The sequence below is a fragment of the Lepidochelys kempii genome, chromosome 8, assembly GCF_965140265.1.
Source record: "Lepidochelys kempii isolate rLepKem1 chromosome 8, rLepKem1.hap2, whole genome shotgun sequence".
Lineage (NCBI taxonomy): Eukaryota > Metazoa > Chordata > Testudines > Cheloniidae > Lepidochelys > Lepidochelys kempii.
This window is the reverse complement of record NC_133263.1, coordinates 52,943,671-52,971,276: the sequence shown is the minus strand read 5'-3', so window position 1 is coordinate 52,971,276 and position 27,606 is coordinate 52,943,671. Positions and strand designations below refer to the sequence as shown.

At 49.0% G+C, this 27,606-nt stretch overlaps 1 protein-coding gene across 1 annotated transcript in view; it reads right to left on the bottom strand.

Annotated features, from left to right (window-relative positions):
- Positions 1 to 27,606, bottom strand: part of LHX4 (LIM homeobox 4) — a 59,035-nt gene that overhangs the window by 13,060 nt on the left and 18,369 nt on the right. The window contains exons 2-3 of the mRNA XM_073356569.1: positions 22,142 to 22,313; positions 1,434 to 1,636 (exon numbers count right to left, since the gene is read on the bottom strand). Coding sequence (XP_073212670.1) covers positions 1,434 to 1,636; positions 22,142 to 22,313 — 375 coding nt within the window. The remainder of the gene's footprint in view (positions 1 to 1,433; positions 1,637 to 22,141; positions 22,314 to 27,606) is intronic.

Below are 27,606 nucleotides of genomic sequence, written 5' to 3'. Positions count from 1 at the left end.
GCTGTGCCCTTGAGAGGTCACTTGCTTCTAGGGGGAGGGAAATTTGGGGTCTTATTTAATGATTATCTTATTTTACTAACATTGATGACAGTGCCGTTCCTTCCAAAGGACCTCAACATGCTTTACAAACAAAGGGGCAATTCTCCCCAGGGCTACACCCAGGCAACCTCCTTGTATAGAAAGAGTCACTTCACCAAGCAATGAAGAAATGCAGCACTGTTTAGCAATGTACAAGAGAGAAGTGTCTTGGGGGCAGGAAACGAACCCATATTCCCTAGCCAACCGAAACAAGAAGGAGAATTTAAGGTGAGATGAGATTACCTCATGTTGGAGTTTTGGCAGGACCCCTGCGCTAATACCCTTTACTCTTGCAAAAGTCTCATTGCATCTTTAATGGCCCGACATAGTGAAGACCCCCGCATGCATCTTATCCAACAGACAGCACCTCCAGCAGCACAGTGCCTCCTAACACTGGGCTGGGGGTTGGTTCTATTTAACAAACCAGAGGAAGTTGTACCAGCTCCTCACCCATTGCCACCACCACTTGCTACAAGACTTGGATTTTCCCTCCTCTCAAAATACTCATCAGGCCTAGCCCTGCTTAGATGCAACCAGACTGCAGCTCAAGGTGGCATGATGCTTTCCATAATAGATACTGATCAGCATCTCTAAGCACCTAAAAACCTTTAAAAGTCTGGCTCTGTGTGTATGCCCATGCAAACAGGATCTTTATTTTGTAAGAATCAAGCTGCAACAGCTGTCCGTTCTGCACCGGAGTTTATAACCCTTTTGACCTGCCTGTCATTGCCACAGCAGGATTAGGATTTCAGGTGGGCAACAGACAGCAGGAACTTAAAGCAACACAGAACATGTTTACCTGCAAATGTTCCCACTAACAAAAAAATGGAAGGGAGAGGAATACAAGGACAAAGCGGCTCAGAGCCCTGATTTAGCTGTACAGCGCTTAGGCACATGTATAGCTTTACGCATGTGAGTGGCCCAACTGATGTCAAAGTTGACTCTTCGTGTCTTAAAGTTAGGCCCATGCTTGAGTGCATTGCTGAACCAGGGAATCAGCATAATTATTTCACAGTTAAACCAGATGAGAGCCTGAAGTTCAGCCCCAGAACCAAACATCCCCATGGCATTGGTAGCTGGATACAGTTCAGAATCTGGATCCACATTTCACAGTTCCTTAACTCAATAACAGACCCTAGTGGGGCCTCTTAAAATCCTAAACATCGTAGACAAACCAACTGTCAAAATCTTCATCCAAACACACCCCCATGTGACCCTGAATTTGGCAAATGTCCCCAGTCTCTAAAATCAGCTGAATCATAATCCTGGCTCAGACCACCCTGCAGTTGTAGAACACCCAGTGTCACCTGTTAGGCGTGACCCCTTCCCTTCTCCGCGGCAAGCTCAGCACCTACCATTCTGCTTGGCTGTCTCATAGTCCTCCTTGCACACCAGGCGCCCATCTTCCATGAGGTAGAACTCATCACCTGTGGCCAGCTGGCGGTTGCAGATGATACAGGCAAAGCAGTGCAGGTGATAGACAAAGTCCTGGGCTTTCCGGACCACCTGGGTGGGGGGGATTCCTTGTTGACAGGCCGTGCATTTCGTACCAAAACGCCTGAAAGGAGACCAAGTGGCAGCTCTGACACGGATGGAGCAACAGTGAGGAATAATGCACCAACTAGCTAGGGTGAGATCTCAGCAGCAGGGGAGTGCTCAAAGGAGGGGGCCTGGGAAGGGGGTGGGAAAGAAGGGGCAGAGTTGAAAACTGCAATCAACCTAATTATGCATGACATTTCACACAGCAAGGCTCTATCTTCTTTAGCATGAAAGGCTGGCCTAATGGATCTGAGGAAGGTTTGATTTTAATGGTCCTTTTAACTAATGCTTATAGGCAGTGCGATTTCCCCTGCAAGGACAGTACATATTTCATCCACATTAATACCAAATAAATTCATTACGGGCACGGCTAGTATGATGAATCCCAGATTAATTCAGCATGATAGGGCTGTTACACTGCAATGACACCTGGCAGAGCGCATCTGCTGCACAAACGTGTGTCTCAGGCCGCGTGAGTGTGTCTGGGCCAGTGACTGTGCCCTGCGGGGAGTGTCTGCACATGTGTGCATCTGAGCGAGAGGATCTGTGCCAGTGTGGGTGTGCCTGAGAGTATCACTGTGAGCGTGCACCAGAGCAAGTGTGTGCCTCAGTGTGCAACTGACAGATTGCCCGTGGGCAGCTGGGTCTGAGAGCGAGTCCCGTTGTGTGAAAGTGGGTTTGTGGCTGCCTGGGCTGGTGCAGCTGAATGTGTCTGTGTGGGGTGGGGGGTCTCTAAAGGTCTGTATGTGTACAGCTCCATGTGCATTTGACTACATGTGCTGGGGTGCCTGAGTGGGGGGAGGCTGTCTAGGTTGGACTGGGCATATGGATACAGACTATTGTTTAAATCCAGCTTGTTACCCATGTTTAAAAACACCACATCTGTTGTAGGCTTCACAACATCTGTCATTAAATACCCTGGGCTTGATTCTGACCTCACGTACCAGTCTGACACCAGCACAACCGACTTCCCTGGAGTTACGCCCAGTTGATACAACAATAAGTGCGATGGGAACCAGGCCCTCTGAGGTCAGATCTAACTACAAAACTAGCCAACTCTGCAGTTGTAGCACTATAGCTTCTGAGACAACCGCCATGAGCAGGAGGACAGCCCAATGGCTTGTTTAATAGCAGGGTTGAACTTGATCTTGTTTACTGTCACATGTATTATATATTAGTACTGCAGTAGCACTTACAGCTGCCCCAAATGAGACCAGGGCCTGGTGTGCCAGGTGCTGTACATACACAGAGCAAGAGACAGTCCATGCCCCAAAGACCTTGAAATCTAAATAGACAACACTGACAAAGGGCAAGAGGGGAAACTGAGGCACAGAACAGTGACTTGTCTTAAGGTCGCACAGCAGGTTAGTAGCCAAGTCTCCAGATGCCTCGGCCAGGGCCCTACCCATGAGACAGCATTGCCTCAGGTGCACATAGCTATGATACCATTTTTAAAAATCAAATGTAAGTAACCAGTGGAGAAACCAAAATGTTTCCTGAAGGGGGTGAAAAAGGTGACTCAATCCAATGACTGGCTCTTGATGGGGTGGCTCATTCCTCCCCTTCTTTCTGCTCTGGAGCACTAGGTGTTACCAGAGCGTGAGCTCATTCCCATGGTGAGGCTCACAGGAACATCACAAATGATGCGATGCAGAGCATTTTCCTAGCAAAGGACTGATTTCCTGCGGGTAAGCGCAGTCCGGGCCGCAAACAACGGGCAAACCACTGAGCTGCGGAATGGCAGTGGCCAAAAGCACAGTTTACATACGTGCACTAGAGCCATGAAAGATAATGTCTGGTGTAATTTTAATCGACATGCAGACAGTGATTCATGCCAGGGGGGTCGCGAGAGCACAAGAAAAATGAAAAATAAATGGACTGCATCACCACAATTTTTAGCAATAGAAGCAATTTCCCTGATTGTAGGATTTACACCACTGGCTAGCGAAAGCAGCTTCAGCTCATCTTTCATGTCCAGCCTGCCCAGGAAAGTCTCTCTCTAGGGCTCCCCCAGCTCTGCAGCTCCTGTACTGTGCAGTTACACAATTCACTGTCAGTATAAGGCTTCCCCTCTTGTCTGATTCCCTTATAAACTCCGTTTCTACACTAGACACCTTGCAACCCCTGCTTGCTCACACACCAACACCCGCACAGCTCTATTCAGCCTCCGCGATTTCCGGGTGGGACACAGTAGCACAGGACACCAGTAATAGGGGCTCAAGGCAAACTAGTAAGCACAGCCCAGACAGGGAACATGGCCAGCAGGGGAGCACCAGGGCATGTGGTGGATGTGCTAAGTCATTCCCCACACAGCTTCAGCCAAAGGCAATTCTGTGGAGTGCTAAACTCAGTGTCAAGATGCCCTCCCCTATGGGGCTATGGGGAATGGGGGGGGGGGGCAGGGGCGCAGTGTGTCAGTGATCCCACTGGTGCAGAGTGCATGTGGGTGCCTGCAGGTTTCCCCCCGTTCCCCGCCATCCCAGCTGGCGTGCGCTGAGCACATATATCTGCGGTGTGTACAACTGCCGTATAAAGCACCATTCAGGATGCACACTTTGAAAAATAAAAGGTCAGGAAACACAGTGCTAAGGCGGCAACAGCAACATTAACTCAGCCACGTTGTGCATGCGCTGTAGATTTTATGGCATACAGCTGACACCAGTCATCGAGCCACTGGACTGGGAAACGGCATAGGTGGGCAGCGCGGTCCAGTTCACGAGGCTGTTTGAACGTGAAAGTTTTCCACTGGAAAAAGTGGTGTGTGCACACACCGCCCATTATGGTAACTTGAATTTTTTTGCATTTGATTTCCTTCTTTGAGTTTTTTTTATTTGTGGAGTTATTTTTTTCTTAGTTGTATTTTTCCATTAGCCACTTAAAGTCTGACTCAGGGCGTGGGAACATGGGCAAATAGCCTGCCGTGGTTAGTGCAGAGTAGCTATGAATGGTCACACAGGGTGTTAGCTGTACTACCTCCCCGTGTGGACACGCTTACTGTGCACTGAGAGCGTGGTCAGTAGCTTAATGCACTTTCAGGTCACACACTGTGCACTAACTTCCCTGTGCACACAAGACCTCGCACAACTTATCCTATCAGCCCTGGCTGCTTGGGTCGAGTCATGCAGGACCATGGGGGCTTCGTGCCTCTCTCCTACAAATCGTTACAGCTGCTGACTGAACGTGACTGGTTTCAATCACTAATGTAGCCTTTTACAGTTTTTTTAAAATGTTCCTCCTACCCACGCAAAGGCTACAAGTGAACCATGGCCATGCTGAGGTCAATGTTCGAGGCCTAAATAGCTAAACGTGGGTGTCTAATGTGAGCCACCTAAATCCACAGGGGAGCTGAGAGACCTGAGTTTGCAGTTCTGCTACTAACGTTCTGTGTGACCATGAGTAAGTCACTTCTCCTCCCTGTCCCTCCGTTTCCCCTCCTGCCCGACATGTTTAGACTGTAAGCTCTTCAGGGCAGGGACTGGTTCTTCCGGCATGTACGAACAGCACCCACCACATCTCCACACCCACAGAGGGCCTACAGCTGCCCAGTGAGGCAAGCTCTTTAGTAGGGATGGTCATTTCTTATGTGTTTGTAGAGCATCCAGCACAATGGCAGCCAGCCTGGCTGAGGCCTTTACACACCACTACAATATAAATGCTAACCCATAACAGCAGCTACCAGACAGTAACAGAGAAGCACCCAGTAGTTAGAGATCACAGTGACTGAAGCCTTACAAAAAGCCAAGGCAGATGGGGTAGAGATAGATTGGAAACTAAAGACTGGATCACAAGCAAATAGGAACCCCCTGGAGATTACAAATCAGAACAACAGAGTGCATAGCAATAATACACCGCATAGGGGGTTATGGGAACTTCAGGTTCCATGGGACACCTGCGCCCCTGCCTTTTGCTTTCTTAGGTGGGGGTTATGTGGAAATAAATAAAGGAAAACTTTAGTTTCAAGATTCAGCCCTTCATATGCAACATGCTGAATTGTGGCTTCACTGAAATAAACTGATGGCAGAGCCCAGAGAAATTCAGCTCAGTGACAGATATTGCCTTGTGTCGTCAGGGAAATAACTGAGCCTTTCACTTCACTTGGGTTGATGGTCTAACTATGGCACTGGTGTGACTCCCTCAAAGCCACTTGAGCTACCAGGGATGTATTTGGCCCAAGATTTCTAGTTCTTAGGGTGGATAGTGCGAGCAATATCAAATGCTTTTTGAAAGAAGGGCGAGTATGGCACCCAGGAAAAGGAGGAGCTGCTGGGAGTGACAAGAGGAGGAGATGCAAACTTCCCAACACATCTCTGCTAGTGCATCTAACTTCTGACCAGCAGGAGCCGTTGCTATCCCAATCCTGGGCCCCTCCTCTGCTCTGCCAATGCAGCTCGTCCTGACCAACAGCATCCAGCTATTTCCCAGCCCCGGCTCTCCCCTCATCAGAAGCCATCCGCTGGGCTGAACTGTGCCAAACTTGTGTGATGTCAACAGATGGCTGGGAGGGTGAGATGCCAGGCTCATATCAGCTTGTGAGTGACACAGAAAAGATCTGAACTCAGCTCTGGGGTGGAGAAAGGGGAGTGCATTGGGCCCACTGAGCACTGAAATGTTCAACGAGAATCCCAGTGCGTGGCTGGAAAACGCACCACCAAACGGATAGAAAATATTGGTGCTAACACGATTTCCAGAGAGCTCGACATGCTTGTCACTGAAATGCTGGTTCTACTCCCTCCTCTAAGACTGCCACCTTGGTACGTCATTTAGGCCCTATCCAACAATCAGGTAAGAAGGGGTGACTCCCGTTGGCAGCCTACTCTGGCATAGGGTGGCAGTAGGCACTTGGTTATTTTGCTGCGTGCTAGCACTCCTGCCCAAGTTACTGCACCTGGTAAGACCGGGCGTCCTTCCTCCCCTGACTCTGTTAGCCCTCCCAGAGTGCACTTTTCTCCAAGACACCAGTGCCATTCCATGGGCCTGAGCCAACCTCACTGGAGTCAGTGTAAGTCTTTCTATTGACCATAATGGGCACTGGATCGGGCCCTGTTTGCCTTACCTCTTACCTCTTAGGGGTCCTATTCTGCTTAGCATAAACTACTCCAAAAGGTCATGTATCAGTCACATGCCATGAACCTGTTTCAAATTTACAGCAAGTTTTTGCTGGACGTAGCACTTACATCATTGTTCCAGCATCTCAATACCATGAGCTGCAGAGCAACCCCTCCACTGTGGAAAAGCCTGGTCCAAGAGGGAGATTAAGATCTTGTTGGCTATCTGGGAACCAGCCAGATACAATCAGAAGGTGCATCAGCAGGTCTCTGATCACCTAGCTGACAGCAGGATCCAGCAGACAATGTGAATATAAAGTCTATAAAGGTGCAATACAGTTGGCTGAAGGACTTGGTTGAGGTCTCCTGCCACCAGCAGACAGGCTGTCCCTAGTCTGGTGAGCTGGACTTGGTCTCTCCAAGACACCAGAGCCATTAACCTTGTAGACAACAGGAAGTCAAACTCAGTGGGGTGGTGGAGGAAGTGGTCTGGCAACAAGATAAGGCTCTTGCTGACTCAGTTATAATGCCACCAGCTCTTTATTAGTCTGTGTATGGGGCGGGTAGGGAGGGGGACTGGGACAGGAGGGTATGGACAGTGCTGTGTGGGCAGCAGTAACATAGCCATGGCTCTTGGTGCATGCGCACTATTGGTGGACCTGTCCTCTTTTGGGGTTGGAAGGGTCTATCCTCTACTATCCTCACCCTGCAATTGCACAGCCCAGAAAACCCTTCCATCCCCCACACCTCTACTCAATGCACCATATAGCCAAGCAATGAGCGTTCATTTTAAGGTTCAATGACAATCCCCTTCTCCTGTCACCAAAGCTCACAGAATGAGAAAATTGCCTCCACACCAATTGCCTCCCCAGCACTCATGGTGGCAAAAGCAGCATCTGATACAAGCATACATTCGGTCCTTAAATATTGCAGCCTGGCTTCTCCCCTGCCTTGCTTAGTCATTTACACCATTCCCATTCCATAGCATTTTACAGGCACTTTGCAGAGGGGTCAGTGACCAGGAGGGAATCGAGCCCTACAAAGCTGACTGGCTCCAGTTCCCCCTACCAGGAAATTCAAGCCACACACTTAAACAACAAACAAACCAGGACTGTGTTATAGCCAACAAGCGATTCAACTGATCTGAAAACCTGGCTCGGGGCACCAATTGCTGCTTTGCGGCCCGGTGTGTCTACACGGCAAGCAGCAGTGTGATTGCAGCACCTGTAGACACACCCAAGCCGGTTTGGATCTGGCTAGCTCAAACAACGATAGCAATGAAGCTGCAGCAGGGCACGCTTTTTACGCCCTCTGCACGTGTCAAGCGGCTCCCGCAGCTGTGGTGTTGCTGCTACTGTGATTTGCCTTAGGTCGATCAAAGCGAGCTGGGCCTGTCTACACATGCTACAGTCACGCCTCTGATTGCAGTGCAGATACCCTGAGTCTCACTGATCTAGTCCATGTACAGGGTGACCTTAGTTTGTAGCCTCTGATCTTTAACAGGATTCACAGAGAACTTTTCAGACACCTACTCTTCAAGCTGACCTACCAGGGTCACAGGCAGTGAATATTTCCCCACTGAACCTGAATAGGACACCCAGGCTTTCTGCTTAGCTCATTGGTTATAAAAATCCTGAGCAGCCCAACCGCACTGTGGTCTCGTTTCCTGGCAGCCTTATGGTAGATTAGGCCACAGGCATCTGGAGGAACATTTGGTAATGTCAGGGCGGCCGTAGGCTTCAGCACATTAAAACAAGCACCCCCTCCCCGGCACTAACCTTGCTTGGAAGTCATGGATAGCTCTGACAAGCCAGCTTTGGTGGGAAGCAAGTGAACGGTTCGCAGTCAAGAGAAGTGTCTTTATAGAAAATGAATACATAAGGAGAGTCAAGGTCACAGCTCTGACCAGGGGAACAACAGCCCATAGACAGGGCTGCCTGGCTGGAAATTTGCCCTTGTGCAGAGAACCTGAAGAACTTCGGTGCAACCTCAGTGGTCCTTAGGCTTGTGCTGCCCCTTTGAATAGGTGTGAGTCCCACCCACAGTGAATAACTCCCAGTGGGACGTTGCCCACAGAAAGCCAGCATTCATGGCAACCTGATGAAGGCACCATGCCAAGCAGGGCACAGGGACCATCCACTGCAGGGGCTGGCTCAAAGCAAAGATCTACCAAAACTTCAGAGGCATCGACAACCTTGAGACACAAGACAGCAAAGAACACTGAGGAACTCATCTCTGACTCCATGTGGTCCCTGATGGGGCCAGGAGATGACTGCATGCTCACCTTTTTGGACCAGTAGGAGGCCACACTGGACCAGAGGGAAGGACAGAAGAGGAGGCCAAATACAGGTGGGAGTAGGGGAAGGAGGAAGGCAGGCAGGAGGAGACGGAGGCCCAAGAGAGAGACTGGATTCAGCAGTTTGAGACACAGCTATAAATGATGATGGAGTCTCTAGCACACCTCCTCCCAAGCTCTCAAGCCCCGGCTAGCATCTGCCGCCTGCCCATGTGCAATGGCAACAATATCCAGTTCCTTTCTTCTCACACTGCTGCCCCGTGCCAGTACTCAGAACTGGTTCCTGTGGGCACTGCGAGGACACAAACCTTCCAACAGCTGCCACCTACCTCCTGAAAGCACGAAGCATAACTGCACTTCAATGTATCTTTTTGCCCCCTTTGGACAGTGTGAAAAATGTTCTGCACTTTTTCTATTCTAATAAAAAGTCATGTTCTTTAATAGCCCTTGTCAGAGTATATCAAAGGCCAGGAAACACTGCTAAGTAAATACTTCATTTGTGATTACATACAGCAATGATTGCCTGACATCAGATCAATCAGTTTTTAAAAGGCAAATTAATTAAAGGTATGTGACACAAGCACATCAGCATTGAGTTTTCACTCCACTTCCCCTGTCTTCCCCAAAGCAGCAGTGTGAGCAAAGTACCAGCACAGAGCACCTGCTATCTGGCTTGCCTGCCTTGTTCTCATGGCAGCAGAGGGCGCAGGACTCCAGACGGGCTGAGACTGAGCACTGAGATGCCACAGCCAAGGTCAGGGGGCCCCTTTGTGCTATATGCTGTGCACACAGAGACAGACCAGGAGGAAATCAGGCCCCGGCCTAATGAGCTAACAATCTAAGATGGAAGGGAGGAGGGCTAAGTATTAGAGCTGCTTGGGGATTCAATTTACAGTTGAAAAAAAAAGACTAAAACATTTCAACGGTCAGAACTGAAATGAAACATTTTGAAATGATCAGAAGGAAACACTTCATCAGCCACAGTCCAAATGGTTTGTGGCTTCTTGGATTATGAAAGTTTTCAAGATTTCAACTTTTTGTTCCGCTTCAGGATGGGAAAACGTTTTGAAAACTCTCACAGGCCAGGAAAATCTGCCCAGCTTTAATAACCACCCCCATTGGGCAAAAGGGGAACTGAAGCACAGACTGATAAGATGACAGTAAGTCTGGGGCAGAGCGGGTACTGAATCCTGAGTCCTAGGGCCACCTTATCCACAAGGCCATCAGCAGCCCCTGTAGTTCTATCCTGTCTATTCCCAGAGGTTCTGGAGCACACAACCAGCAGCAAAAATTTGTATCTCAGTTCAGTGACACTCCACTTCTGCAGGACGCTGGCCTGCCCCCCCGTCTCCCAGAGGCACTGCACCCTCAACTGCTATCCATTTGTCAGCATCCTCATAACTGGGGCCTGGCTCCATCAGCCAGGCTAGCAAAGGCTGGCAGGGTCCAAGTGAGTCCCAGCTGATGTGACCACCAGTCATGTCCCTGCTGTCTGGGGGAAAGAGTATCCCTGCCGAGGCCTCTCTGTGCAAACGAGATTCCTTCAATGTTGTTGCATCGTGACCCTTGGTGGATTTGCCAGTCCTTGAAGCCCCCTCTGTGACTAACACAGCCTGCATGGCTTATGGGTGTAGAACTCCTGGGGACGATTGGGAAGAGAGAGGCTGAGAAGCAAGTTCCATCCGTCCCCAGCACCAGTTGGGAACCTCCAAGATCATTCAAAGCCCTTCATGGTTTCAGGAGCAAAGGCTACCTTGATCACGTGGGTCAGCATTTGCTTCTTATCCAGCTCAGCTTCTGCCCCGCAGGTCTTCCCAGTGCTGCAGAACTCTGTCAGGGAGCAACAGTTGTGTTGATGGCCAGGCACTAGATTACTGTAGCAATCCTCTTGTGCACGGGGGGTGGGGGGGAGCATTACCTCCCGTACGGGTGGATTTGTGTTCCATGACAACTGTCAGCACTGCCCCACACAGAAAGGCTGTGTCAAAACAACTGGCTGGGTCAGCCTCCATTGTTGCCGCCAGTCAAGACAGCCACAGCATTGTCCCACAGGAGGCAGAGCTCAGCCTAGCTCAAAAACTGCCCTTTGCATCATCTAGTACAGCAAGGAAGACAGGCACAAGCCTCTTCACTCCAGAAAGTCATAGACTCCAAGGCCAGAAGGAACCATTGTGATCATCTAGTCTGGCCTCCTGGATAGCACTAGCCAAAGAAAGCCCCCCAAACAATCCCTAGAGCAGATCTTTTAGAACAATATCCAATCTTGATTTAAAAATGGTCAGTGATGGAGAGTCCACCATGACCCTGGGGAAATTGTTCCAATGGTTAATTATTCACCGTTAAAAATGTACACCTTATTCCAGTCCGAATTTGTCTAGCTTCAACTTCCAGCCATTGGATCGTATTAGGCCTTTTTCTGCCTATTTTTAATTATTTGTTCCCCATGTTGATACTTCTAGGCTGTGATCAAGTCATCCCTTAACCTTCTCTTTGTTAAGATGAATCTATTGAGCTCTTTGCCTCGGTTTCCTTTCCAGGTAACACCCAAGAGAGTTCTGTGGGCTGGTGCTATGTCTGCCCTGCTCTGTGTCGGGGCATAACAGAGAAGCTGGAGAGTGCTGCAGCATGAAGAGGCAGGAAGGTCTTCATGACACCAAATAGCCACTGCGAGGGGATTTAAGAGAGCATATAATCCAAGGTGACAGGTAGGACTCATCAGCAACCCCCCAGACCTTGTCAGAGGCAGTTACTGGGGTGCTAGGGGATAGAATGCCCCACATGTACTCTTAGGAACCATCACTGAGCACAGAACCAGAGATGGATGTGACAACATGGTTGTGAAGGTGACACACACCAAACCAGGTGACTTCGAATTAGCTGGTGACACCCATAACCAGTTACAAAATCAGGGCATTAGTCAGAGTGTGAGCAGGACCGTTCAATTCTCTGTTTCCCCATCTGAGGCTAATAGTCTTTACCAACCTTGCAGGGATGCTGGGACGGAGGCTCACAAGCTTCGGGCCTGCCCCACACTGAAATCAATGAGAGTCTGGCCAATGGGCCATGGATCAGGCTCTTAATGTTTGTGAAGCTCTTTCAAAACCTTGCACAGGAAGTTGCTATTTCAATGCAAACGTTGCTGGATTGTTGCAATATTTTATAGCCTACATCAACTCGCGTGTGGCCAGCAGTATTTGAAGACCAGAACATTTCAGTATGACACACCATAAACTGGGGGGAGGGAGGGAGTTGCAATAAGGTACAAGAATGCATTTCTTACCTGTAGGAGGCAGCACCGCCCTACACTGCCTTTTCTAGTGTCCCATACAGTTTATGCACAAGCAGATGCACCATTAGTCTTCATACAACTAGATCAGGGATTCTCAAACTTTATTGCACTGCAACCCCCTTCTGACAACAACAATTACTACATGACCCCCAGAAGGGGGGAACCAAAGCCTGAGACCGCCCGAGCCCCGCCGCCCCAGGTGTGGGGGCAAAGCCAAAGCCCAAGGGCTTCAGACCTAGGTATGGGGCCTGTAACCTGAGCTTAGCCACCCAGGGCTGAAGCCCTCTGCTCCAGTCGATGGGGCTCAGGCTTTGGCCCCAGGCCACAGCAAGTCTAACGCCAGCCCTGGTGACCCCATTAAAACGGGGTCACAACTCACTTTGGGGTCCCTACCCATAGTTTGAGAAACGCTGAACTAGATAAAAGGTGCCAGTCTCTAGCCCGACCACAAAGTTCCCAATTTAAATATCAGCCTGATGAGGGCAGGAGGGAACAGCATGTTAAGGGCGAGGCAAGAGAGATTTTAAGGCTCTATCTAGCCCACCAGTCATGGAGATTTGTAAGGTGGTCAGATATCCCGGTGGGGAGAGTGGGCTGGATGGAAGATAGATCTGTTCAGAGATAGGGCTCCAGGCTGAAGGCTGAGTCCCTAGAGCAATGCATTCATTAACAGCCCCCACTGTCCCGAACGCGACACTAAAAATGGCCTGACGTAACACCGCTAAAGGGATTGTAAGCAAACAAAACCCAAGCACTCATTTCTGCTGGACATCCTGGACAGCCATTTCCGCTCTCCCCCGGGAGAGACACACATAGCTGGAGAAGTAGGAGGATATTAAGCCCCTGGATAACAGAGTGGATTAATGCCAACAAAGTGCAGGCAAGAGGTACAGATATATCTGACTTTGAGGGAAAAGAATAAAATACAGGGATTCTTATTGATCTGCCTGGGGCTTTATAAGCTGTGCCTGTCACACAGTCCTTCCCCGTGCATGGCCTGTGGGCACCTGTACAAAATGCAGCACACACAGTGGAACAGATCCCTTCACCCAGCCCTGGAGCTCATGACAATCTTCGCATCCACACCCCCATTCCCACCCCACAGGCAGAACCAGCCGGCCCAGTCCCAACCATACTCCTGGAGCAGCAGGTGGCTTCTTGGTGTTCAGGGGCTCGGTCCCACCAGGGAGAGGTTGAAACACGGGGGTCATGATAAGTGCGGCCCCTTGGATGTTGGGCGAAATACCAGCCATGGCTGAAGAACACTGTGAGTGCCTCCAGTTCTCCTGTGCAACAGGAAACCTCCAGCCATCCTCAGCCCTAATTCTCTATCTAGTCCCCCACACACCGCTTCTGGACATGCTGGCCTCAGTGGAGCGGCCCTGATTTACATTACCTGAGCACGCCCCACCTATGAGCAAAGGCATTTGGAGTGGGCGAGGGAACACGCCTTGAGTCTAGGCCACTGCAGCCAGAGGCCCTACAACCAAATGGTTTTGCAGGCAGACCATGCATTGTTGGCACTGCCCCTGAAATCCTGACTGAATACACAGGGCTGATAGAGGGACTACGTCTGGAAAGGATTACCGTGCCTGGACTCCAGGGGTGAGAGTGTGTGCACGAGGAGGGAGGCATTCCTTCAGCTCAGGGATCCAGTGGGGGTCCCTCTTCAATCTCCCCAGGAAGCAGAGTCACTTCTAGAAGCTCTCTATTTGCAATGGTGACCTAACCATGCACAGTGTATTCTGCCTGTATTGGGTGTATCCAATGGCTCTAGCAATGTACGGCCATTGGAAAGGCCATCTTGCAGGTGGGATATACCCCTGAGAGCCTGACCCCTTGTGGTAATTTAAGATCCTATGCCATGACATTTGGCACAAGCGCAGGGGGTTTTAGCTCCAGTGCCGGCCAAATTCCAACTTGGGCAATTACATTCCGCCTCTCTACACTCCTCTGGCCTTTCAGTTGGATATGGCATTCTGCCTGTCTGTTCCAAATTGCCGCGCAGTGTTGCTGTATGCTGTCAAACAGCAGTTGCATTTCACCCCAGAGGTGGCTGCATGTCAGATCTGTACAAAGTGATTTTCTCTATCGTTTGTACAAGCAATCAGTAAAGTGCTTTGGGATGCCATATGATGAAAGGCACAAGATCATTCTGCTTAACAAAGGTTTCCGGTGGAGCAGATGAACCGATGACATGCTACCCCTTCTAAAAGAAATAAAATGATGGGGTATCGTTGTCGCTGGACGCCTGTGACTTCAGCAGTGCCGCAAACGTATAGGGACTTGCCACGTACATAAAGAAATGACACAGCCTTATGCCATGTAGCTGTGCCCTGCTTCCCTGTGCCAAGTCCCTGCAGCCATGCCTCCATCTTCAAACGCAGGCACCTCCAACAGTGCCACTCCCTCGCAGCACTCAGCATTGGCCTAGCCTCTGTATGTCCAGCCGCCCAGCTAGCCGCCCCTCTCTGCATCCGGCCCTCCATCCAGCAGAGCTGCCCCACACATTTATCGAGCAGTGTCCACCGTGTCAGCAGGTCACATTCAAAGTAGTGCTCCTGCACTCACACTCACGGAGCAGTTTCTCTGCACACACACCAAGCCTTGCTACATATCATATCAGCTGATGTATACATCATCTTTCACAAACGTTAGGTGCTTTACAGAATCAAAGCCCAAGTTCATTAATATAGGAACCACTTCATCCATCATCAACATGCAGCCACCTCTGGGGCAGAAGGCAGCAGTCACTTCAAAGGCACCAAATTCAGTTCAGCAGCACTCCATACAAGAAACTAATTAAACGGTGCTAACTGACTTTTATGCCGAGGGGATATTGGGAGCCAGAAAGTAGTCACCCAAGATGGAGTTTGGCCAGGGCAGCCAGGTTAGCACACTTACAAAAACTGCTACAGTCTTGGACCTTTACTGGCCACGAGTGATCTGGACCGCAGTCTCATGTTTCAGCCAAAAGAGGGCATTGCCAGCAGCTCAGTGCCCCTTAATACCGTGCTAAGGCATTGCTCATGACCAACCCACTTGGTTTCCCAGCCCAGCACTGACCATACCAGATGTTGTTTATCAGTGAGATCTCACAAGACCACATGCAGTCCCTGGGGATATGGCCATGGAGAAATAAGCCCTACACACCTCTAGCAACACTACATCTAAGAACACCTGAGTTACCAAACTGGATCAGAACACAGTCCATCTAGTCCAGTATCCCATCTCCAACCGTGGCCAACACCAGATGCTGCACCCCCTACCTCATCCAGCAGCGCCCTCTGTGTATACACCCAGCACAGATCTGTAGACATATCTTGTTCACACACATAAATACAGCAGCGCCACCACCGGGAACACCGTCTTAGCCAAAGAGTGAGAATTGTAGGGCTCTAAAGAACTGGGATCCTCAGGGATAATTTCAGGAGGCAAGGAACTTAAGAAATCCCATTTTCTTAAAATCTCATTGGACTGTCACATGAGAGACCCAGAGCAGGTATAAATCCACCACCTGTGTTGGCAAAGCTCACTCCGATCCCAGCCAAGAAACCCCTCTGAAACCCACACCATATACTACTTCTGATTTCCCATTTCCACAACTCACAGCTGGTTACTGAAATTCCGTGAACTCTTCACAGCCAACATTTTCCTCCCTTTTCCTGGCCCACGATTACCCACGATTGCCACTGGTCAGATGTTTGTTCTGTGGATGCCATGTGGCTGGTGGGGAATGACAGACTGGCATTGCAAACCCAAAGCAAGGCTCCTCCAGGTTAGACCAGAGCTACCCACCAGCCCAATAACATGTGGGATCTAACTTCGGGCCACTGACTCAATGACAGCAAGATTAGGCCCTGACACCAGTGTCCTGAGAGAGAGCACTCTAGCAGAACATGCCAAAAAATCAAACCTGCCCACGCTGGCGCTTGTCTGCCTGCACCCTGGCACCTGTGCTCTTGTGTGCGTCTCCACATGGCCGATCACGATTTCCAGAGGGAGCTGGGACACAGATAATTCTGCAGGAAAATGGACCGTCTTGAATCTTTCTGTTGTCTCCGTCATCTCGATGCCAACCACACAACGCAGACTTGAGTAGCGAGGGGCATGAGGCATGTGTCAGCAGTTTAGCTGATGGAAACAGTGCTCATTTGTGGGGTGAGGAAGGGTTAAAAGGGATCCATGACTGTGACTCGTCTTTTAAACTCTCAGACTGGAGCTCCCAAATCAACACAAACATCCATAAAACTCTGCCCTGATCCCTGAACAAGTAATACCTAAGAGCTCTGGCTAGCCCAGGTAGCTAGTCCACAAATACAGTTGCAACCACAGCTCCAGTCAAAGGCCCTGCATTCACAGCTGTCCCCCAACCTCCCATCCACCCTCATAACTGCAGCAAGAACCTTCCTTTGGGGCTGTAAATTGGCAGACTTGTTCTTAAACCGTATTGAAATTTGTTTGCTAAGTCTGAAGGAAATCTGATAAAGGCCAAGATCTTCAGAAGTGACTCACAACATTCAGGGTCTCTGTTTTGGGGGGCCCAGCTTGAGGCACCTCAGAGGGACTTGCTTTTTCAGAGGGCTCAGTGTTTTCTGAACTGAGGCCACCTTTTAATATGTTGCAAACTGGGCATGTCAAAAACAGAGACTGAAAATTGTGCGTCAGTTTTTTAAATCTTGTTCAAAATGCCAGAAGTGAAATGTGCATAATCACAATTTGACCCCATCACAGAATCCCCAGTGAATTTTGTCCATAATAATATGTCTACATCATGCTCCATCCTTATGTCTCCAAACACTCTACAAAAAGTTTGTGAACTAACTCTCAGAACATGCCTGCAAGGTATTATGAACCTGGGGAAACCGAGGCATAGAATAGTAATGAGATTGGAACAAAGCATTCAGTCAGTCTGTTGCAAAGCTAGGAATAAAAGTCATTTCTGTGCCGAAGGATTAGCTTACCAAGGCAAAGGTGGAGAGAGCCCAGAACTGGAACTCAGGAAAGCTGCTTTTTGTTCCCACCTCTGCCACTGACCTGCTGGGCGATCCAGGGCAAGTCATCTGTCTTTCCCCTCCCTCCCTCTGTCTGTCTTGTCTGTTTAGCATGTAAACTCTTGGGGGCAGGGACTGTCTCTCACTATGTGTTTGTACAGCTCCTAGCACAACGGAGTCCTGAACTTAGCTGGGGCCTCCAGGTACTACTGTAATACACATAACTAATGCATACCCAAACCAGTATGCACTATCTGCAGTCCAGTAGATTAGCAGAGAGGTGTTTGCAGGGAGTGAAAACTTGCTTTAAAGACTGACTGAAAAGGAAAAAAGATCCACATTGGCCCAATTGCCCTACAGAAATATAACAAGGGATGAAATACAGGGCCTGACAGTACAAAGAGTGAAGGGTAAGAGAACCAAGACACTGATATCAAGTGCCAGGGGACTGCTATTATTACCCCTGGCCAAAGGGTTATCAGAAATTAGGAGACAGTTATCAGGCACAAGCAGAAGGTAGATTAGGACATTGCCAACAGTGGGCATGTGGTGAGTCACAACTAACACACACACTGAATTTGTTTACTGCCATTGCGTCCTCCATGTCTTCCCCTCTCTCACCTGTTTTGTCCACCTGGAGTGCTCTAGTGTGAGCTCTTTGGGGCAGGCAACACCTGTAACAAACCAAAATCACTCCAGTTCCTGCCACTGAAACAGACAACCGTGATGATGGTGACTGAACACTGATAGCAAATCCAGCTGTCCTACAGGCTATGTTTACACACCCATGTATGAGACACACAGCCACTGTGAAACAGCCTTGCCACCCAGATGCAAAACTGAACACAACTGAACCACTCACCGGGAGGGTCTGGCGCATTGTGTTATCCTAGCACAATGGAGCTTTAGGAGCCTGGCTGAAAGGTACTATTGCTTATACTTAGCATCTCTATGGCATCTTCCTTCCAAGGAATGCCAAGTGCATTGTAGATATTAACCACTTGAGAAGGATGGTTCAGTGGTTAGGGTCTGACCCAGGACGTGGGGAGAAATTCCCTGTTCTGCCGCAGACTTCCTGGTTGACTTTGGGCAGGTCACTTAACCTCTTTATGTCTCAGCTCCCCAGCAGTACAATGGGGATACTAGCACTGCCCTGCCGCACAGGGGTGTGGTGACAAATACCATACAGCTCGTGAACCACCTCACAGATTCAAGAGCACCAGGCTACAAGAGCTAAGTATTATTAATTCAACTTTAAGATACAAGCAGGTTTTTTTATCCCCATTCTACAGGTAGGGTAAATGGAGACACAGAGAAGTTAAGTGAATTGCCCACACAGGCACAATCGGGACTAGAACTCAGGACACCTGATGCCCAGGCCTCTGCTCTGCTTTCTCACTTTCCTACATATCGACACCAGCATGCTAGTCCCATGAGATCAGGGATCTAGGCTAAGCAGCCTAGTTAATAGTCAAGGCCACCAGGAGCTGCTCTGAGCTTGTTACACTATCAACACACAATACAAATAGGATGACATCCCTTGCTATGCTGCATTGGGGGAGGGAACCAGTCTTCCTCTCCTATTCCCTGCCTCTCCTCTATAGGAAGATCTGTGCCCTCCCCCACCACAACTTCTCCTGCAGGAGGGAGGGGAAGAAAGAGGCCACGCTGAGTCGCTTAATGCCCTCTCCCCTCTGAGAAGTTGCATTAAATCTCCATGGGGATGGCTGAACTTCTTCTAAAACTCAGAAAATTGCATCACTGATTTCACCCTCATTCATTGAGTCTCCATCCTGGTAAAGAGTGGGGAGCTCCTAACCAACTCTCACCCAATCCCTGCACATGCTGGTCTGTCTGTCTGTCTGTTTGGAGGCCAAGATCGCCTTTTGGATCAATTTCCCCTCTTGCCCCCATTTTCATCCCGTGGCCACACATCCTGTCCCCACCTCAGGAGGAGACGGTGCCACCCTGTATTCCTTCATAATGGCCAGCGCCATGACAACAGCCATTAAAGATGGCCACCTTCCAAGCTCAGCTAGATCTACTGTAGCCACTGGGACAAATGGCACAAGGGAATATGAGCAGCACCTCCTCGAGAGGTGCAGCAGAGGGCGCTCTCCACCTGCCTCATCCTGCTCCCCCAAGCCTTTTGGGACTGACTCCTCCCAGGCCAAGAACCACCAATGCCTCCTGGATTGAACCTTCTAGGTGCCTTTGTTGTGCCATCCTCCTGCGAAGAGCAGCCGTGGGGTGCCTGGCATGGAACTAGCAATATCGGCAAAACTGTGCACAGAGATAGCGGAACTACCCAATCTAACCAAGTGGGGTTACTGGGGTCTCTGAATGCCTGTGTCTAGTGATGTCCAGGTGAGTCTGAGAATGGCCTCAAGTCCATCTTGAAGGAAATCCAAAAAGAAAGCGAGACAGTAGACTCTGCACCCCATTTACCAGGGGTTGGGGGACAGGGGAAATCCTGACCTGGGATTACAGCTGGAGGGATACTGTTCACTTCACAATTCATCAGAGAAATGTCACCATATTTGGGGGATGAGTTGCTAGACAAATATTGGTTTCATTATTCTCCCACCTGAAAGAGTTGGGTAAAGAATGCACGGGACCATGCTTGAATTTTGCAACATTTTTCAAATCAAATATTCCTGACTCCTTTGCGTCCTGTGTTCTCTCCCGAGACTCCTTTAGTACCGTGTAGATATCTCACCGATACCCTGTGTGCACCTGATGCAAGATTACTTTAGAAGGGGGATCTTTATAAATACCTTAGGCATGAGCCGGCAAAGAACATCGTGGCCTGGGACTCTTTTACAAGTGGGGAAACGATATCACGGTGTCAGATGCCATGGAACGCTCAGATCTGGAGCCCAGGTAGAACGGAGCACAGTAATGGGCAGCAATGAATATGGAGCTCTCTGAGAGGAAGCCATTTGCATTACATTGTCTTTGTGCCTCCTTGCATAAACATGCCATATGTCTTAGGTCTGATGGCTCTGCTATCATATCCAACATACTCCAAATGCACCTTGTTCATTCCTTTTCCTCTCAGCCACCAAAAGACATCTTGGGCCAGATCCCCTCCTGGTGTAAATCAGCATCACTTCCTTATCTTCAGTGAGCTACATCAATTTCCACTAACCAAGGATCTGGCTCTTACGTACCTTGCCAGATCTTTAGCTGATGTAAATCAGCATCGCACTATTGACATCAGTAGAGTTACACCAGTTTAATCAGCAGAGGATCTGGCCCGATACAGATATTAACTGTGCTTTATAAAATGACTGCATTTTGCAATCAGGGGATAAAATGTACTGCTAAAAGTCCAATTTTCATTGCAAGAATAATGCTCTTTCACAGCGGAGCCATGGACAGTCCAGGTTTGTACATCAGATAGTTTAGAGCAATGGTTCTCAACCAGGGGTACATGTACCCCGGAGGGTATGCAAAGGTCTTCCAGGGGGTACATCAACTCATCTAGATATTTGCCTAGTTTTACAACAGGCTATAGAAAAAGCACTAGCAAAATCAGTACAAACTAAAATTTCATACAATGACTTGTTTATACTGCTCTATACGCTCAAATGTAAGTACAAAATTTATATTCCAATTGATTTATATTATGTGGTAAAAATGAGAAAGTCAGCAATTTTTCAGTATGGTGTGCTGTGACACTTTGGTGTTTTTATGTCTGATTTTCATAAGGAAATAGTTTTTAAATGAGGTGAAACCTCGGGGTATGCAAGACAAATCAGACTGCTGAAAGGGGTACAGTTGTCTGGAAAGGTTGAGAGTCACTGGTTTAGAGGCAGGTACACAGATTGCAAATGGCCCAAGTGTGAATTAAATAAGACTTTTACCCTACTAGGAAAAAAATATGGATAATCAGGGAAAGCAACAAAAGATGAAGGCAGCAAAAACAAAATAACAACCCACAAAGAGAGTAGATCTTGAAAAGCAGCAGGGATCTGGAGTCTTTGTCTATGTGTGGTTTTCTCCTGCCCTCTAGCTCTGATCTGAACAGATGTGCTTGATGCAGGAAGGGTGATTAACAAGCCGAATCCTTAGTCCAATTTGGGCTTAAAAATGTAATAGGGAGAGAGGGAGGGAGGATGTTGGGGGAGAGGAGTATTAGAGAGATTTGGGTCTCTAAGAAGGTTAAATCCCCACAAATAGCATTCAGCCTGTGGCAGTTCTAAAGCAGCAAAATTCCCTTTATTTAAACACTTGGGCTTAAAATATATATATATATAAGAAGATTTTGGAGAAATTATACTAAAATTTGTCCAGTTGTTTCCATGTCCGTCTGTACCGGTGTCTGCTTATGGAACGTCATGCCTGTCTTTCCATGATCACCTCTGTTTTCCTTTCTCTCTCCATTTCCACCAACCTCATCATGGGCTGTACCCCCACGCAGCCAGTCTGTCTGGGAGGCCAAATGGTTCCCCTTCTGATGAAACCCAGAATGAGAGGCATGAGGGTGGTAACCGGGGGCTCCCCAAGCTGACATCTTCTGTGATCTGGGCAATTGAGTTCCTCTGAGTTGATCCCAGGAGGGGAGGCCAAAGCAGCCATGTCCTGGTTTTCACTAACCCTAAACTGTGTCAAAGCAGCTGCAGGGACAGGTTGGGATTCGATTAGGAGAAACATTAAGTTAGAAAGGGATTTATTTCTAACAAAAAACAGCTTGGGAGGATTGTTAGGACCCTGGTGTGCTCCTGAGAGCAGGGCTCTTAATCCTAAAACCTTTGGCAAGCACTGGCAGGGAGTTTCCGGAGCAAGGTCTCCTGTGCAAGGGGGAGCTTTCTCCACAGCCTGGTGTGAGCTGTCAGAAAACACCCAGGCCACTGCCACTCGGCCCTCCCAACACAAAGGAGACGGCTGCACTTACTTGAAGAAGTCTTCCTTACAGTAGACGCTCCCGGCTCTGGAGAAGCACCTGTCTGCCAGCTGCATCTGGCAGTCTGCGCACTTGAGGCAGGAGCTGTGCCAATGTCTGTCGAGGACTTTCAGGATGAATTTATCCAGGATGTGCTGGTTGCAGCCGGCGCACTGGGGAATCTCTGACGAGGCAGCAGTTGGGGGGGAGGGGAGAGAGAGAGGAGAAGAGCAGGGTCAGTGAGGACAGCCCCATTTGGAGAAAGGAAAAGGCGCGAGAGAGCCTCGGAGGCCTGTATCTCCCTGCTCCGTGGGAAGAGAGGGAGCCAGTCACCGAGTTAGAGATTTGCGTTCAGGGAGCTAGGCCCACCTGGTGTCCCAGTCCCTTCGGGGTGCAAACACTGTGTGCTCACCCAGCCCCCTGCTCTCCCATCGCTCCAGCTCTACACACGCCTGTGCTGAACAGTGTTACACCTCAGCAGTGCCTCGAGACCCCAGCCGGGATGGGGGCCCCACTGTGCTAAGCTCTGCACAGATATAGCGGGAGATATCCCTTCAGTGGCTTCTGCTCCCCTTCCTTGTCCAGGCTGTTCGCCTCATCCACCCCCTCAAGGCCCTGAGCAGCTTCACCCTGCCTCGCTTCAGCTCTCATGCCTTCCTGCCCCCTCTCCGTAGTCTCTCCCCTTGCCTCCTCCCCGCACTCTTGGCTTCCAGCCTTCTCTCACGCTGCCCCCCGTCCTTGGGGCAGCTTCCCATGCACCAACTGCCCCTTCCCTTCCTCAAAGCCCCCCTTAAAACTCCCTGCCTTCAGCCTCCCCAGACCAGCCTCGCTGACCACGTCCCCCTGCCGCCCCCAGAGACAGCACAGCCACCACAAGGCTTGCTTCGTACCGGACGGGCACCTCTAGGCTCTAACGTCTTTGGGGTGGGGCTCTATTGCTTTTGCCCAGTGCCAGGGACACCTGTGGCATGAGATGAACAAGGCCGCCTACTCTGGTGCTCCCCTACATGCCTCATCCCTGGTGGGGAATGGGCATGTCGCAAGTTTCCCCTCCCAGAGGTCCCGTCGGGGGTCCCCCTCCCAGGCCCATCCCAATGGAAGAGTCTGGGCTGTAATCCCATGGCTCTCCAGGGCAGCGCTGGTGGCATAGAAGTGCTCGGCAGAAGCACTTTGCTGTGCTCTGCCACCCATTGGCATCAGAGCCATGGCAGGAACCAGGTGCTCCCCAATGCCTTCCTGCTCCTGGGGGTGTGGGGGGCTACTTGGCTGTGTGGAGGGGGTCATTACAAACCCTGTCTTCAGGAACAAGCTCCTGTTTGTGAGGCACAGTTATTGTGAGAGTCCAACCAGCACCCCATTACCCGCCCCCTCACATACTGACATCCTGGCCTAGCTCTCCCACGGCAGTAAGTGGGAGAGGCTCTGGCAATATCTGTGGGGCATGAGCCCCCTCCACTCGCAGAAGTAGGCAGGTGTAGACTGTCAGCTGTGTGGGGAGGAGCGACACCCTAAAATATTCTTTACACTAAAGAAGGTCTTCCTAAAAAGTGGTTGTGGGGGCTCAAAGCTGAGCTCCCGACCATCCACTCCCACTAGCAATTCCCCAGCATGTTGTGCGAGAGGAGCAGCCACCCCCATGCCCTGGCGTAATTCCAGCCTGGCAAAGAACACCCGGCTGCCTACATTCCCTGGCAGTTACGGGCTCTGTGTGAATCACTCTGTATTGAGTTTAACATAAAAGCCTAGGTCAGGTGACACGTACTTAGCGCACACACAAACTCTACCTGAGGAGAACATTACTGAGGTCGTAAAGTCCCACACACAGTCCGTGCCCCGCCCCACCCTCCGCCCCCGTTTCTTCCTGGCCCGAACTGGCCTCTGGTCACCCACACACCCACGTTCCCTGTCCCCACTGGCTCCCCATCTACAGTACTTCCCCTGCCAGGTCTGGCTCTTGTCCCCTCTACATTCAGTTCAAGCAGCTTCCTCCCGCACCACGCCTGAGCCCTGGAGGGGAAGCAGTGAGGGCACATGAAGCGACAGGCTTCCTGCTTTCAGTTCAGGTGCCCAGCCCCACCACCGCTTGGCCTGAAGCACCCATGAACTGCAATTGCTGGCAAAGTCCCACTGTGGACAAAGTCTCTGGGGAATTAAGCTGAGAATTCCTCACAAGTCTCTACTGAGCATGTGCAAACTGCAGTTTTTCAGAGGCTGGAAACTTGGGTGGCCAAATTTAGATGGTTTTCACGAAGATGACAAACCGCTGCCCTCCCCCTCCAAACTGCAAGTCCCTGATCCAATGCACGAGAGCACTAGAGCTTTGCAAAGAAGAAAGGTCACCAGGATTTTTTAACATGAGCAAAACAACATATTTCATTTCCCCTAGCCTTGTTCTCTGAAACCGTTGAGCCATTTTGGCTCAAATTTTCCAGAACAATTCAGCCTGAGGCAGACACCCAGCATGGAACATTTCAGCCTAAAAACCAGTCAAAGTCTGGCAAATTGATAAGCAACTGAAAACCGAGTCTTTTTAATGGGAGGTGTCAGGCAACTTTAGTAATAGGTGGTGCTACCAGTCCCTGCCTATGATACAATGGATTGTGAAGAGTAGGGACAAGGCAGGGTACAGGTAATACCTCAAAACAAAAGAATCTGTAAGGATTCAGCAGAGAGCACATAAGTGCTAATATAACCACCCAGACATGGTCTTGGTGTTTAGCATGACTAAGAGCATGAGCCTCTACAGCTTTAGTTAAAGGAGTAACTCCTCTAGTCAGCAGCTATATAAGGTTCTTATCCTCTTATATGGACCAGCTACTAGAAGGTAACAAAGACATGCAGTTTGCTCGGGTGGAGTATACTAACAGATGATGATTCCAAACCAATCAGCAGGGTATCTAATGGAGTATGCAAACAGAGAGAGAGAGAGAAAAGCGACAGCAAAGAAGAGTGACATCAGTACAGAGCTTACACATCAAGATCATGGGGCTCATTACTGCCAGTAGAAGCAAGATTGGATGGTATACCCAGGTATTTAGCTTAGGGTTGTCGAGTCTCCAGGAATCAAAGATTAATCGTTAAAGATTATGTCGTGTGATGAAACATCCAGGGATACATCCAACCAAAATTGGCAACCTTAATTTGGCTCGAAGGGAGGCACTGTCTATAGCCATGCAAAAATTCTCCTGTGCTACACAGATCTGCATGGCAATCCAAGAGCAGACATCAAATCAGAGCACACATGCTGCATGTAGTTTGTACATTCTCGCATTCCCTGCAGTGTCAATGGGCTATGGTGTAGCTCCTTCACTTTCTGACCTAAATTGTTGCATGGTGTTCCTGGGCTCTGTTAAATGGCTACCCCGTTCCACACCAATGGTGGCTGCATTTCACTGTTGACTGAAATGGTCCCACTCTGCAGTATTTATGCTTTGTAAAGAGCTTTTGAAATATTTTGGGGTGAGAGGCTCAGTATAAAAGCAAGCTATATATCTAGCTATCTAGACTCATATAAGATGTCTGTCTAGAGACAGACAGCTTATATAGATCTGGATAGCTAGATATTTATCTCCATTTCTATCTGCCTATAGTTCAGAATAAGCAGAGAGGGCTGTAAAAGTCTGCAAGAGAAGATTGCCCTGTAAAAGCAATGCACATAATGCTGCCATGCATGCCTAAAAGATGATTGATTTTAAAGAAATATGCCCCATAGCAAGAGTGTAATATCACAGGAGATGTTTGTGCATCAGCTCTTTCTTTCACTTGTCTATTGGGCAGTTCTGTGGTATCAGGACGACTGACTAGCAGTAAATATTTGGGCATTTTTATGCTGCCACAAATCTAGAGAAGGGTCAGGAAAGAGTTACCTGATTGTACCAAAATGAAACAAATAAGCTCATTGGCTTATTTATTGATATGCTTTTTAAAGCTCACACACATTGGCCAGCCTGAAGCTAGTTTACTCTGAAAAATAGATTACATTAAAAAAAAAAAGTGAATTCTACTTCTGATAAAGTTCTTTATTGATTGGCAGAAGTATGTAGCTATTCAGCTTGTGAACCAATCAAAATGCATCTTCTCAGATACAGCATGGGGAGGAACTCACAGGCTTTCTCAGTTGTTTTCAGGGCTGCTTTGGAGAGCTGAGGCTGGTTGTAAGGAAGGATGGCCTTGTGGTTTAGGATACGTCTACACTGCAAAGAAACACCGGTGCACCGAGTCTCAGAGCCTGGGCCAATTGACCACAGCTTGCACGGCTCGGGCTGCAGGCTGAAAATAGCAGAGCAGACAATCCCTCTAAGGCTGGAGCCTCGGCATGGAGACCGTCCCCTCTTGCTGGGTTTCAGAGCCCAAGCTCCACCCCAAGCCTGAATGCCTGCACTGCGAGTCCAAGTCAATAGAGACTCAGCGTTGTGGGTTTCTCTTTGCAGTGTAGACATAAGGCACTGAGGTAGGGTTCAAAAGATCTGCCTTCAGTTTCCACCTCTGCCACAGCCTGTGGGTGTAACCTTGGGCAAGTCTCTTAATCTCAGGTCCCACATGGATAGCAGGCTAATAAAACTCTTTTATCTATTGAAATTAAAGCTATTAAGGGCAGAGACTGTCTCTTACCATGTGTATGTATAGTGCCTAGCACAATCTTGGTAGTGGCCTCTAGGCCCCATTCTCATATGAATTACAAAATCTTATTTTATAATTCTTGATCCCAGGTTCTTGCTCCTTGAGTGATCCATGTGGCTAAACCCAGAGAGGCCTTAATGGGTTCCAAAGGGTGCCTCATCCATGCCCTCTGGATGGTCCATGTGACACAAGGCAGCAAAGATCAGAGGGGGGAAAATTCCCTTCCAAAGATTAAAAAATAAAGAAAAAAAGATATTAGATAGAATCAATGTGCCCGCTTTGTCTTTTGAAATGGAATTGCCTTCCTTGGGGTCAGCTCTTCCACTGCCATCATATGTCTACAGAATGGCTTTCATTTATTTTAACTAAATTATTTGGTATAATAGGAATAATGTTAATGGAATTATACATTGTGACCAGATTACTGTCTAGCTCTTTAACAACAAATGTCTCAGCTTCACCTCTGCGCTTACAGTATTTTTGATAAATACTTTACCTCGGCATTTGTCTTTTAGTGGCAGACAGTTATCCACACCACACATAATTAGATTAACGGTGCTGCTTAATTGACTGCATATCTATCTGTACAAATTCATTCTGCTTGTCCTTATGTATCTACCTACCTGTCCACCCAACCAGATATTTATGATGATCATGGACTGCAGATAACACTGTCCAATAAGAGGAGACAGAATTATGTGACCTAGAATAGCCTAGCACTGTAGCTCTCGCACAGTAGATGATCAATTGTTATTAGAGGCAAACATTACTGGCTCTAGCTATTGGCTGAGGCAGGGTCACATGAACCTGAGACCGACAGGAAAGAAACCTCAGTGTGGAGTCAACCTGCCCAGGAT